Source organism: Pezoporus wallicus, unplaced genomic scaffold (genome assembly GCF_028554395.1).
Source record: "Pezoporus wallicus isolate ANWC-B61680 ecotype Strahan unplaced genomic scaffold, APGP_CSIRO_Pwel_v1 contig_2439, whole genome shotgun sequence".
NCBI classification, from domain to species: domain Eukaryota; kingdom Metazoa; phylum Chordata; class Aves; order Psittaciformes; family Psittacidae; genus Pezoporus; species Pezoporus wallicus.
The window spans coordinates 1,430,602-1,445,594 of NW_026638501.1; the positions used below are offsets into that span (position 1 = coordinate 1,430,602).

At 37.6% G+C, this 14,993-nt stretch overlaps 1 protein-coding gene across 2 annotated transcripts in view; it reads left to right on the forward strand.

The window, feature by feature from the left end:
* The first annotated feature begins 633 nt into the window (after positions 1 to 633).
* TECRL (trans-2,3-enoyl-CoA reductase like) overlaps positions 634 to 14,993 on the forward strand; it is a 63,563-nt gene continuing 49,203 nt past the window's right edge. For both annotated transcript variants that reach the window (XM_057411058.1, XM_057411059.1), the window contains exon 1: positions 634 to 940. In XM_057411058.1, the coding sequence (XP_057267041.1) occupies positions 707 to 940 (234 nt within the window). In that variant the 5' untranslated portion in view covers positions 634 to 706. The remainder of the gene's footprint in view (positions 941 to 14,993) is intronic.

The window sequence follows — 14,993 nt, forward strand, 5'->3', positions numbered from 1 at the left end:
AATTACCCAAGCCCTGAATTAGTGCTGTTATGGTTATAATTTCTTTTGCTTCAGTTGGGTTTCCCTGGAACAGCTGCAAGGAAAGCTCTACCCTATTAAATAGCAGAGAGTCCATAGTACTAAAACCAAGCAGGTATGAGATCCTCTCTCTATTGGCAAGCAACTGCTAAATTGTGCTAAAGAACTCCTGGTATTTTGTTAATAAATATTTTTAGAATAGATTAAATATAATTTTGTAGATACTTACTAAGGGCACATACATACACACACATACACACATAAAAAATACATATATACACATACACATATATGTATATGTGGGCACCTTTAAACATCTGTCTCAGTAGATAACAGTGGAATTTGCTGCATTCATTTGTGATTCCTTTGGGGCTCTGGAATTTCAGGATCTGACTTTTAATGGGGAATCTCTAGATGTATTGTTTCAAATGGTGGTTTAAATGAAAAAGAAACTAAAAAAAAAGCGGCGGCAATGCAGCACATCGCAATAGTAGGTTAAATAAAGACATGGATTACAGAGCCATTGTTTTCACTCCTGCTAAATAAGATAGTGCTCTTAAAATGGAACACCACTTGACCTTTTGTGTCTCATCAGTCTGTGACTGTATTTAACTGATGCAGGGAGGAAACATTTTCCCCCTGGAAGTGTCCCTTGTTGATATGACGATCACTGCTGCTGGGTCACACCATGCACAGGGGGCAGAAACTCTGCACTCCAGAACACAAGGGGGATCCTGCAGCTCATGGAGGAGCTCCATCCATGTCCCACAATGGCACACGCTCTTTTTTCAACTTCTCTCAACTTGCGCTTTCCTCTGGCAATCTCAAACCACCACAAGTGCTCAAACATTCAAAAATCACTTACTTTGAAGTGGAAATTCTTGATGTGCAAAGCAAGAAGCAGATCTGCATTGTGGACAAGGTGAGTATATTATTCCAGCATAGTGGGAATGTGCTTGGTTCACATGGTGCCAGTTCAGGGACTCAGTTTTCACTCTGCTCTGCTCATATTCTGTAACAGAAATACTTTCAATATTTTCTCTGGGAGATACTAAAAACTTCTCATTAGTCACAGTCCTTGGCTGTTTTTCTCCAGGATTTTTACAAATAATCCAAAACAGGTTTCCTTGAGACCTCCTGGCTGCTATGTGGACTCAAGCTATGCTCTTAGGCTGTCTCTTGACACTTAGATGACTTTTCATTTCGGAACATGATACGTGAATGTCTACTTCAGAATGGATAATGAGTTTTGATACATTTGTAAAGTTTAGCATCTCTGCAATGTTGTGGTTTCTTGTTAGTATCTAGATGCATTCTACTGTGCTCTACCTATCAGATTGGGCAGAAACCTGGCAATATTAAGAGATTTTATTTTGAATCAAAGTGTTAAAGAGGCTTTTTTAAAAAAAATTGTGAATTTGAAAAAAATCTAAACTACAGTCTAATTGTGTAAGTAGGATGAGAGGACTGGGGGGGAAGGAAGTTTACAACACAGTAAAGAGCAGTTGAGAAAATGCTTCATAAATATTTTCATCATGGTTTTCGTGATTCGTTGTCCCTCAGCAGAAGAGCTGAGCTCTCGCGTGCCATGAAAATATGATTCCTAATCTATTTGGACTACACAAATTTTCAGTAACATAATAGAGTTTTGAGACTTACTGTTTTGCTAGGAAAAAAAAAAATAAAAAATAAAAAATTCCCTTATCCTCACTGGCAACAGCTGGAAACAGTAGATAAGTTGGCTTCAAATGTTGAATTTAATGCCTTTGAAATATGCTGGGTGAAATACTACCAGATTCCTAGTGTTCTTGATTGTTTAAAGAGTGGTTTTGCTATTTGTATGCCTAAAGGTAAATGTCTCATTTGTTCATTCTTAATGGTGCAAAACAGTTTTTGAGAATTTTTTTAACCTAGCCAAAAGGGAAACATGCACAAAATAGTCAAACAAATATGATGACTATTAGTACCAGTCCTAATGATAGTTTTTGCCTTATTTAATTTATTGAGTGCATTTACTCAGTCATTAAAAATTAGTTATCTAAATACTATACTGAGTATGATTTCAAAAAACCCCATAGACTGCTTCTTAACTCAAGCTTTCCTATAGTGTCATTAAAAGAAATATATTAAAAGAAATAGAATTAGGCAAAGAGCCACATTTCAGGAATCCTTCCATGATGCATGGAAGAACTGTAGTCTGCTGGGACAATAGTAGACCTGCATTTTAATCTTTATTCTGAATTTTGATGGACCTGAACATTTTCTGCACCCTCTCAAAACCATGGATTCTGCCCCTGAAGTGGTGGAAAGAGAGTTACAAGTGGTGACTGTGAAGTACTCTATATAGAGATAAAATACACACAGAAGAGCAATAACAACTGTAAACTGAAAGTCTCTGCTCAGGAATCTGTGTTTAATTTGCAGGTTTATGGCCAGCAGCACGGACCTTCTTATATTTTACCTTCACAGCACTAAGGGATTGGTGCAAGTATGGTACAAGACTGAGATTTCCAAGACTGCTTAAAAAGTTTGGATTCTGAATGCACATTCACCTGGTTGTATAAATCCCTTAATTTGCTGTGATAAGCCCTTCCTAAAACAACCCTGAAAGTACAGAAGTTCTGTACTTACATGATCACTTGTTAGTATTGGTGAACTTCACTTCAGTTTGTTATTAGAGCGAACGAGAACATTTTACTGGATTTTGCATAATCTTCTGCTTAATTAAGTATAACACTGATGTAGACCTAACATGGCACTTCTAAGGCCTGTTTTCTGTTTGTAAGATAATTATGAGGGTTGCATGTACTTATTACTTGTCAGGATTTAGAATAGAAGAGACTAGGAACCATAGATTTTAAAATGTATGTATTTATACTTTTATCGTATTTTATTAGTAGTTCAGACTATTATGATTTACCAAATACATTTATACATATACATTAATAAATCTAAAGGGGCAGACAACATTGTAACAGCAGAGAGAAGACTTCTTTCTCCACCTAATAGAAACTCAGAGTGACCAGATGGTTAATGCTATGTCATTAAATACCAGTTACTGCTTCCAGAGGGTTAGTTTCTATGACACCCTTGCATATGCATAGTAATCCTATTCAGATTAGTGGAAGCTTTGTAAAATCTGCAAAATGATGATATATCTAACTAGTTTTGGTATTTAGAAAGAAAAGATATTTTGTGCTCAGTGCGGTGCCAGGGATTTAAAGAGGGGTGTTTGGCTGTTTGATCTCAAGCAATCAATTGACATCTATAGGCTTTGAATCCAGCATAAGTGACTGTGAATTAATTCTTCATCTGTAAAATGAAAATAACATTATTTCCTTTGGCATTCTTATCCATCTTATACTTTGGGGAAGGATCAGTCGCATTAAGTGAACTGAGTGGTTACTATAAGATGCTGCCCATCTTTAAGATAGGCTTAAAGGAACAGAATATATACGTATTGCCAATTTTTTAAACCTGTAAGATACATTCACATTGTACTGTGGGCTTTTCCACTGTCAGGAAAGGAAGTAAAAAATTATTCAAAGAAAGTAGTAGAAGAGGAAAACCCCAGACATTTTGTCCCATAGTCATCCCCCCTTCCCCAGGAGCAGGGTCCTGAAGAAAAATACTTAATCTTGTAAAACTTGAAGTAAATTCAGAAGAGTCAGCAACACTGGCAGTTCATTTTACACATGCATGCTTTGAACATAAGATTATTTATAGGACTATAATTGCTTTTATTTAATGTTGTCAACCTACTCTGGGGACTTTTTCTGTTATGGATATGACATTATGCTAGCAGTTTGGTGCATATGAGTTTTTCCAGTGAGTTACTTAAAGAATTTTAAAGAAAAATGAAACTGTGGCTGCCCCATCCCTGGCAGTGCTCAAGGTCAGGTTGGACGGGGCTTTGAGCAATCTGGTCTAGTGTAAGGTGTCCCTGCCATGGCAGGAGGGTTGGAACTAGATGATATTTAAGGTCCCTTCCAACCCAAACCATTCTATGGTGCTCTAAATAATAGCAGTGTGAGATCTTTCCCCCCGCATTTGTTCTCAGTACAGAAATCAGTTCTGAGGTGAGATGTCATGGAAAAGAGGCTTCAAATTTTGGGGACGGGGAGAGAAGGGAGGAAGCACAAACATGTCTCAAAATGTTTTTCCAGTTACTCTACAAAATGTCCCCAGGCTGCTTCTGCCAGGACAGGAGGCACCAGTGATTTGCAGACAAAAGGGGGCTACATTTGACAGCTGAAAAAAGGCACCAAAATGGAGTTAGTAGGGAAAGCTAATTTAAACCTCTGCTACAAGCCCATATATTTGTCCTTAAAAGCAGTATATACATGCCCAGAGGACGCACACTGGGACTGTACTCAAGTGAACAGAACTATCCACACTCTGATCTGATGGCAGCAGGCAGACAAAAGGCATTTACGCTTTGAGGAGTGCTTTGTGCACTGTCCATGAGAGGGCAAGAGTCTGGGTATGTGGGCCAATTTGAATGAGAGAGTGCAGGGTCTTCCTTCCTTCCTGCCCAGGAAGGCAGATGTGTGTGCTCACACACAGCAGGGCTCAGCCATACACAGAGCCATGAGAGCCTGACCTGAGATCCTTCTACAGCCCAGGAGAGGATTTCTCAGAACGGAGAGGTCTTTACCCAAGCTTGCACAGAGCTTACAGGAGCTGGAGGCTGAAGGCCACAATTACACAAATTTAGCCAAGAAATTTGGCCCATATTTTGACAGTCAAGGGGTGGTAAGTAACAGTTGGGCATCTTCTGGGTGAATCTTCAGTTTCTTCAACATACACATCAGTACTGTTCTGTAGTGGAAACATGAATCATACAGATTTCTTGCTCAAGGTAGGAAAGAAGTATTCAGCAAGGAATACATCTCTTCTTTGGCCAGTGTAAAACAGCAGGTGAACCTAGATGATCACTAGTGCCATTTTTCCTCACAATTTATTAATTTCTGTGGATGAAATCCCTGTCTGTCTGTAAAGAGGGTAGGGCATGCAATTAGTGATTTCTCGTTAAAATATTTTCAGTTGAAGAGAGACACAAAATGTCTAAGGATTCTGACTTCTGTATTACTTCCAAAAGTCTACAGAAAACAACATAACATACAAAATTTATTGTCTTAAAAACGAAAGAAAATAATACCTTTTTGTATTTTTTAACAAATAATCCACATTTTTCATCATCGGCCACAACTGATGAAAAATACATAGTTACTCAAAATCTGGTTTACTTGTGCATTATTCCAAAAAAGCCTGATGTAGGTTAGTTTTAAAATTACTGATGTGCTATGATTTGATTTATAAATGCTGTTAAGGCAACTCATAACTCTTTCTGTTATGGCATTCATTGTATAATGTTTTTGTTTTTTCTTCAAATTGTAGTAAAAAAGTATTTTTCCACAAAAAATAGTGCAATGCTATTAATTTTACATGAGTTGCTTTTAAGGCAGAAAGTATTACACAACATAGATTTTACAGAATAAATCTCCTTTGGGAAAAAACAGGAGGGAAAGCTTTTTCCCATCAAAAGTCTTAGAGCTCAGTAGTTTCATGCTATGCAATTTTGCAAGTTAAGCTATAAGCAGAAGTGCAAGCTCAGGTTTTGGCTACTACGCAGTGGCTCTCCTTTCCAGAACACTTCTTAAGACCTACAGAAGAGAGCTTGCTTCCTAAGGTGTGCAGGAAAAAGCTTTTTTTAATTGGTGTTCTGCAAATGTGATAGGAAGTAACTTCCAACTGTTCCTTAAAACAGCTCTCATGTACCCAGTGCCCTTTCCCACTGAAATCTTTTTGGAAAACCCAGTTACTGCTAGTTGAGTATTTGTGGCTAATGATATACTGTAGGAACATTAAACTATATGTTTATGAGTGTAGATATGCTGTGCAATGCCTACAATGAAATGCATGTGAACATTGTTATTTTTCTTAAATTAAAGGACCCTTGCATATGGCCTGTGCTTTTGTTACACATTTTTTGTCACACCCAGCATAACACAAGTCTTTACATCAATTCAGTCACTTGCATATACAACTCTTCTTGCAGTTAAATATTAATACAGTATATGTATTACTGCATCTTTTGCCAAAGATGAATTAGAGCTCATTGTGGTTACTCTGAAAGGCTTATCTGTTTCTGAAAGAGTTCACAAGCATTTTTGTTTGTAAAGCACCTAAAACAAGTGTCCTTGTATCTGTTCACTATGGCTTCATAATACAGTGTTTTTACTCTGGAATGACAGCAAAATCATATAGAATTGATATCTCCAGTACCAGAAATCTATTACTCTTGCCTGTGGGTTGCAGCTCTGTCACAGAAAGTGAGCAGCTAAGAAGAACAGTCATCACCAGCTCTCTTTTGCATAGCTATCTCTAGCAAATAAAAATAACTTCTCACATCATAACTAAGAGGTTAGACATATCACATTCATTTTAGGTGAGCAAATGCAATCATTAAAATAGGTAATGTAACTCTGCAAAGGACCTCTTTGCAGTACCAGGAAATTGCCTTTTAACATCAGACTCCTCATTTGCTTCATTCTAGGGTAGTCTATTAAAGAAGTCCTTTCCCAAGAAATAAATTAGTATTTTCTTTGCCTTGTTTTTTGTTTTTGTTTTTTCCCGTTTTGATGTCTTGTTTTGTTGCTTTTTTGTTTTTTTTTCCTAAATCTTTCAATTGTAATATGTCACTTCACAGGACTCTGTATTCTTCTTGGGAAGAATGAGCAGAACCTGTGCACTTCCACAGTGACCTCATTTCATTGCATTTCATTTTTAAGATCATCATCTTTCTCATTCAAGCAATCTACTATTAGAGATGTCCTGCCTCTGATGCCAAAGATGCCCAGAGGGACTGAATAACCAGCTGTGTCAAAGGAGAAGGCTTCCCTGGTAAGACTACATGCTGATGCTGAGTCCCACAGACTAGGAGTTCCCACAGCAGTACGAGTAAAGGAACACAGACATAAAACTAGCTGGATGTAGGCTTATTGCTGTGGATGCCCTCTTTTTTACTTTCTTTTCTTGGTTTGTGTCTTTTACTGTATGTTTTCACAGCATCCAGCACAATAGGGATCTGGTTCCTGCTGGGACACACTGCAAGGAAATTCATTACATGTTATAAAGTCTATGCATTTTCTTGCACTTAAGAATTGAATCTTATGCTACCCCTGAGTGCTGGAGGTGATGACAGTAGTATTTTCTTCCTTAGTTGTTAGTTACACATGATAAAATAGGTAAACAGATTCAAATTTTGTTGAAGCAATGCATTACACTCGTTTCTTCCTGTTCTGCCGCAAATTTACATCATTTTAATGTCAATATAGCTACAGATTGTTTCAGATAAAGAGAAGCAACTAGACATACTCAATTCTGCTTCACCTTCGCTGTCACCATTCTTGTTTCAATACAGCTTTTTAAATGGAATACCTGAAAAATAGCCTTTGATTTATCTAGAAGAGAGAGACTGAGGAGAGGACAAAATTTTAACTTTAGGGCATTTAACATTCGTAAGGGGTGATTTGAAGAATTAGAAGGTATTACAGAAGACTAATGCTTCAGCTGATACTGATTTCCAAAGCTTAGAAGTGCCTTTAAATGACAGGTTTTATACATCTTTCATTTTAGATAGAAAAGTCTAATCCTGGGGGAAGATGGAAACAGATATAATAAATGATTCAAAAAAAAACCCAAACCAAACAAAAAAAAAAAAACCAAACAAAAACCCCCCTTAATTCAAAGTTCAGTGAAAACAAGAAAATGCATTTTTGAGACACCAGTTGTGCTCCAGTTCTTCATGAACATAAGCCTTTCTGGCCAATGGTAAAATCAGCTATGCTACCAGAGTAGTGAATATTGCCAAATGTGTATCTATAGAGACAGATTTCCACCCAATGTGAAAATGCCCTCTTTTCCAACAAAGTTATGACATTTTACCCCAGCTGCACATTTGCCTAATTTATTACATCAAAGATAATTCACCGATTATTGCAAATTGTGAATGTACTGGAGCAATAAAAGACCGCAGGGAGCTGTAGGTGTTTTATTAGTCTAAGAGTTAGCACAACCCATGATGGAAATTCAGGTGTATAATGGCATTTCATATAGGCATTATTGTAGCATTAAAATACTCCTGCCAATGATTTACTGGTCCATCAGAACATACTTCAGGTTATTTCTGAAATCAGACTTATGATTGTACATGAAATACCTGAGCCATGTAGTAATGGGCCTGTAAATGTTTAGCAGTATATATAAGTGCTATCATTACAACATATCTGCCTATGTTTAAACAATTAAACCTTAAAATGCAAGCTTTCCTTATTTAATACATACAGATCTTGTGTTACAAGAGAACAAATTGTGACAGTCAGGAAATCTGTACCAGAAGTACAGCAAGTAAGTCTTCATTGCATTTGATACTGTGAAAAGTACTTAGATTTCTAACTGACCTGATGATGTCTAATTGTTCTCATAGATCACCTTCGTTTCCCATTCCTTTCTGATTCTCAGCTTCCTGTTTCCCCTCACGGACCAGAGGACTTGCTGTCTTTCCATCTTTCCCTGTCTGTTCTTGCAACATAACTTTGGACCTACTGGCCAAATATAAATACATCTGCAAGAAGGTTCCTGCTTGTTTAATGGCAGCTGTGTTGCATAGTTTTAAAGCAGGGAGCACAGGCGCAGTGTAGCTTTCACCACCGCTGTATGCCAGGAGTCACTTCTGCACCCTCTGACCAGGCTGTCAGTAAGTGCATAGCAGCAATACAGGTCCAGTTTCTTGCCCTGTGAAAACACCATGGGACACAGGAATGGTTATGGGATGGCTGGAAAAGGCTTTGAGGTCCTTTATTAGTAGAAAGTAAAGCTTTAATAGCCCTGCTGCTCATAGAACCACTTGTTTTGCCAATACATGTTTTCCTCTGAATTTTATTTTGAGTTTATTTCACTCTTGCTTTTTATTTTCATACAATCTCCTAAATAGTTTGTGACCATCCTGTGCTAAGTATTAGCTATGTTTCTTAGGTGAACTGCTTGATTTTAAATGTTACCAGTCTGTGTATGAATAAAAAAGCAAACATGAAACTCTACAGGCATTTGACAGAAAAAAGAAGACAAATTCAGAGAGATTTCACAGCTAATCTACATACTTAATCTTTGCTAGAACTGGTAATCAAAATCCAAACAAAACCCTAAACCTCTTCCTGAGAGGAACTGGTCAAATGTGGTGTTCTTTTTTTTTAAAGTGTACATCCCAAATATTGTTTCCTTTGCAAATTACAGTGAAAAAAGTGTCTTGATTTTTCAATGAGGTAGAATCTGGGAAAGATTGTATTGCAAATTAATTTTGGAATATTTCAATCAGTTATGACATAATAAATATTTCAAGTACAATTTCTTTTAAAATTTAATAGTGCATTTATTTGAATATTATTTCCTATTGAGTTATTTTTCATGCCATGAGAGCCATGTGTTGTATTATTTTACACTATCATGATTGATGTGCCATAAAATAATGCAAAAGTAATGAAAGTTCCATACTGGTGAGAAATAAAAAGAAATGAAAATAACACAATGAAATGAATTTTCAGTGTGTTCCTGAAGAAAGATTAAGAAAAAAAAACCCAAACCAAAACAAAAAAACAACATTTTCTAATTCATTTTTAAAATTTGAAGCCAATATTAAACTATACATCCAGAGTTTTGCCAGAACAATTAATTTCCCTGTAGAGAAGTGGTGTGACAGTGACTGGTTCTGCTGTTAAAATGCTAAGGTGAATACAACAACCTTACTCAGTTCCCTTTAAGAAAAGGTCAGAAGGCATGGAGATGTACCAATTCTAGTCAGATATGTTCAGAAAGAGGTGAATGTGATGAATTCTGTAAATTTGAAGGATGGCCTGCACGCCTTCTGTCTGCTAATGGTTTGCATTTTTTTGCTCCCACTCTCATCTTTAGCAGAGGTAGAAAAAGCTCCTTCTGGTGTCTGGCACCTTTTCAGAAAATTTCTTGCAAAGGGAAGGATTTTTTTTTTTTTTAATATATGAATACCCAGCTAGCAGTACAAAAACAACACAGAAGCTTTAGAGACAAACTTGGTTAGTGATAACTGACATGACTACAGCCAGCAAGCATATGGTTATGTGTATTCTTAGATAATTTGACCCATAACCACTGGAAAGATTAGTCAGTTGGATTATCTCATATACCAAGGTTCATGTGACCACGTATTAACCTAGGAGACTGCTAAGCGACACATCCCTCTACTCCCATAAAGTGGAACTGATGAGCTAAATCCATAGTTCTGAATATCTCCAGTCTCTGTGAAGACTGGCTTGAGATCAGACCTAGCTGTTTGGCAGTTCACTGCAGTCTACTGAATAAAATATTAAATTCTATATAATGCCTTCATGTAGTGGCTGACATCACTTGTCTGCATGTAGCTACTTCTATGTCATTTCCACGGTGAGCTCACTTGTATATATCTCTTTGGACATGACCACCATACTGGTTTGCCAAGCCAACAAGAGAGCAGTGTGGGACATACTGAGGGAGTTTACAGTAAAACGACATCCAATTTTTAATACTGTCTTTGAAAATTAATTATAAGAAAAAATAGTCTGATCTAGAAGCCAAATTCATAAAACATGAATTAGAATGTTTTCCTGATTTACTTTCTGTGAAATGCTGCTGATTTGTAATAATACGGCATGATCCTAAAACAAGGACAAGGCACAAAACCAGCAATGATGAAGTATTTGCTGACTGCTGAATTTGGAAATTACCTGGCTTTTCCATTAGCTGGTTACCTGAATTGGGGTCAGATCCTCAGCTGCAATAAGCTGATGTCACCCTTTTGAACAAATTTACTCTGGCTGAAGATGGGTAATCTTCATTTGGTTAATGAGCAGCTGGAGTGGCAGAATTTCTGAATTTCTTCAATTATGGAAAATGAGTGCCTGTTGGGAAGCAGATGGCTCAGCAGTGCAGTGGTACTGGTATGTCACATAGAGAAAAAATATTCAAAGGGAAATATTGAGTGAAAGATCACTTATTTGCTAAAATTCTATTATTCAAATTCTTATTGATATTCTGCTAACCTCTAACCCCTAAAATAAATACTGAGTGCAAGAACTATGTGATGTAATTACACACAGATCATCAGATTTCTTATAATTCCTTGACTTATAAATGTGAAAGAGGTGTGGAGTAGATAACTATCAGATTCACTTTTACTCACAAAAGGCAGTATTAAGTTCCCTTATCTTTCACTTAGTGCTCTTCCTTGAGTGATGGCCTAAGTTATTAATACAGTATTTTAAATCTTAGAAAGAAATGTGATGCTTTGTGCATTGCTGCATAAAGGAAGGATGGAACTGGTATGGATGACCCAGAAAGGTCCTTTCATTCTTGAACTCCTAAAAAATGAAAAGCTGCCTTGAATGGAAAAGTAAAAGTATTTTGCTATGAAGATACAGGAAAAATAGGATTTGAGATTTTTAAATAATTCTTTTTTGAATGAAAAGTGTCATGAATGCAACCCACACCTGTAAAGTCTGCATTTCTTCATAACAATTTTTTTGTGAAGAAAAATCACTCTTGAACCTTACACATGACAACAACATACTAGAAAGTTAACTATATTTAAAATCTGGTGTTAAATTGGAGGAAAAACTGGCTTGACCATCAGACACAGAACACGTGCCAAGTAAGAGGTGTTTTTACAAAGAAATCAATCTTGTTTTAAATAGCTAAGGATGGACTTTCACTCTGTTTTCCCTTTTTGTATTTGAAAAGTGCTGAAATAGAGGAAAAAGAAGGTTATAACACTTTCAGAAATAATTCAAATGAATAAAAGAAGAGTAAGTCTAATAATTACAGAGAAATGTTCCCGGGTTTTTTATGCAGTTAGCACAAAGGGTAATAAGAGCAGATGCTGTTCCAGTCTGTACAATTTTCTAGCTAGTATTGATGTACAATGAAAAGAACAAAAGATAATTAATGCTCTACAAAGAGGACACTCTTAGTAGTAAGCTGATGTCTCAGCATCCATCTTCACATTGATCAAGATTAGAAACTAACTTCACTGGTTGTTTTATGAGGCCTTTGAAAAAGGATACAGAATTATCAAGATCATAAAAAAATGTATTCCATTCTTTTGTGGCTATAGACTCATTTATTCTGCCTGGGAAAGGACGCTGCGATTCCTCTATGTCATTGCCTATTGAAGAGGAAAGTATTTGTGTTATTTTTCAACTTGCGATCTATGTAGTTTGTCTCAAGTGGAAAGGTCCTTCTCTAATCCAGCTGGTCCATAAAACAAATGTCTTCCTGCCCTCCTGGCTGGATGTGTGCTCCAGACCTTCCTGCACATGCAGCCTGTACAGTGTGGTGCCATGCAGAGCTGCCAGACTACGACGAACCAACCAAGTACATGCTCTGCCTGGGCCTTAGCTGGCAGCACTTAGGCCTGCTCTAGCCTAAAGCAGCTTGGATGTACTCAGGCACAGCAGGGCTCCTGCTAATAATCTCTGCCTCTCTCATACGTGTTGTACAGGGCACAGTCCCCCACAGCTGCAGCTACATGGTTCAGAAACCAGCTTTGGAGGTAGGGTGTGTGGTGGTTCACATCTCACCACGTGGATACTCTGACTGGTTTCTCTGCTGCAGCAGGATGTAAACACAGATCCTGGCAGGCACTTTGTAATTTTTAAAGACCTAAGGCATATGAATGGTTCTATAGTCAGACCTGAAACCCAAGCTTAGACTAATTTTTTGACAGCTAAAGATGACACATACTCAAAAGTACAGGAGATGGAGACCATAGGTTGTTTTGAGCTAGCACTCTTCTGTGAGCATGCTAAGTTAAAGTCTTGCAACTTCCCTTGACTTAATCAGATGATCAGTTCTCCAGATCATTGGTTGGCCCTGGCTTCAAACTTTCCCATAGCCCATCATGGTGAGATCTCTTGTAAGGGATGCAGGTCTTGCAGTAACATGGCTTATGCTGTATTTAGAAAGCCGTATCACTCTCCGTCACATTGGAAAAGACTATCCCTGTCCTTGAGCTGCAGCTTTGAAAACCTGCATACCTGCCCTGCACTAGGACACATGACACGTCTTAGTCTGGAGTTTTGTGTGCTGTATACTCATTTCCAGATAACAGCACTTGCATCCATATCTGAGGATTCTAGGCTCCAGATCTCATGGGTGTGAGATTACAAGGTGCAATTTCAGATATTTTTAGAGGTTTCGAAAACAGAACCCGCCTCTATCTCCCACATTCAAATCCACAGCAGTTGTACACATCAGAAGAAAAGACACACATAGACTATTGGAGATGTGCTGTTCTACTGGATGTTGCATGGAATGGCTTAAGTACAGTGAATAGAGATAAAATGTTTTCTTAGCTTCTTCCATTATTCCCTGTAGGTAGGAAGAGACGAGACCCAGCTGGCATCAGGCACTCCAAGGGCAATGTCCCTTTCCTGACCCCGTACTGTTCAACATTGTTTGGGTGCAACACAGATCTTGGTGCTGTTGGGAATGGGGAAAGGGTACATTCTTGGCTCCAAGGACCCCAGCCTTTGATTTGTGTGGAGTTGGTATTGCTTAGCAGCTGCATCAGAGACACAAGTCAGTGTTTAAGTGGAGATTAATCTATAGCAGTTTCTGCAAATAAGGACTTTTCCAATTCCAAAAACCTCTGTAACTGTGGAAAAGAAAGTATTCCAAACCCAAAGAAAAAGCTAGGAGAAATCTGAACTTTGCATACCATTTAGCACAGATATAATTTTACAGCTTTTAGTCATTGAAATCTGTATTGAGCTCTCTGCCTGTTCATGTTGTTACTAGAAATAAGTTGGCTTACTGCTAAGCACTAATAGCATGTATATTGTATAATTGTGTGGGTTAGCAAATTATAGAAGAGCAAAACTTTTCTTTCTATGTTAATTTGTTGATTTGGAGTCAGCAATTTTATTTTCTTACATCAGTATTTCTCTTAACTCAGTCTCATAAGCTGAACCACCTATGTTAACATGCTGACTGATCACTACTAGCAGAATTTCCAATTTTTTCTGTACTTTTTTTTGCATGTTTATTGTCACAATCCACTAATATCGCTAATAAGTATAATAGCTTAATATCACTAATAAATACAATAGATAGATAGATAGATATCACCAATCACATTTGGAAGAAGTGGGGCTACAGGCTAAAGATGGTGCCAAGATCCAAGCAAGGCTCAGTAAGTCAATTAGTGCTTAACTGTACAAGTTCTAACTAATGCAATGAAACAGGAATTAGATTGCCCAGCAAACACCGTAGAAATCTTTAGGTGGGAAGAAACAGACAAGCTTCTGCAGAGCAGAACCACTGGGTTCTTCTGTAACTACCAATGAAGCAAGGCAATGTCAGGCTACAGACACATTCTGGTTCACCTGGGGGAATTTGGAGACGGAGTGACCCAGCCAGGGAAAATGGTGTTATGGCTGTTTCTCTACCTCAACCCAAAGAAATTCTGCTGCTCCTCAAGATTTTGCTGTATGTCACCACCACTTCATACTGGTATTAGCCTGTGCAGGTGCCTAAAGTCTCCAAGGAAGGTGGTTTTCTGCCTTCTGTTGTCTGACTGGAGCAGTGAGGTCTCTTGCTAGAGCCAAAACAGATCCCCATACCTGAACCACAGTTCTACTTATTTCTCAGTCTCTGTGCTTAAATGAAGAATACAGAATATTAAATCAGTGTCAACAGCAAAGGATAGTCTTGTTAAGACCAGATCCTTAACTCTTGCCACCTCAATCTCAAGCTCAACATGCTACTTCCTGAAATGTTCCATTGCCTTTCTTTGTAAATGAAGGTACTTCTTAGTCTTTTGCTCTAGTAAATTGTAACTGTTCTCAGATACTTTCTACAAAGTGTATTAAGAAATCAATACACATAATAAAATAGAGCCTAAA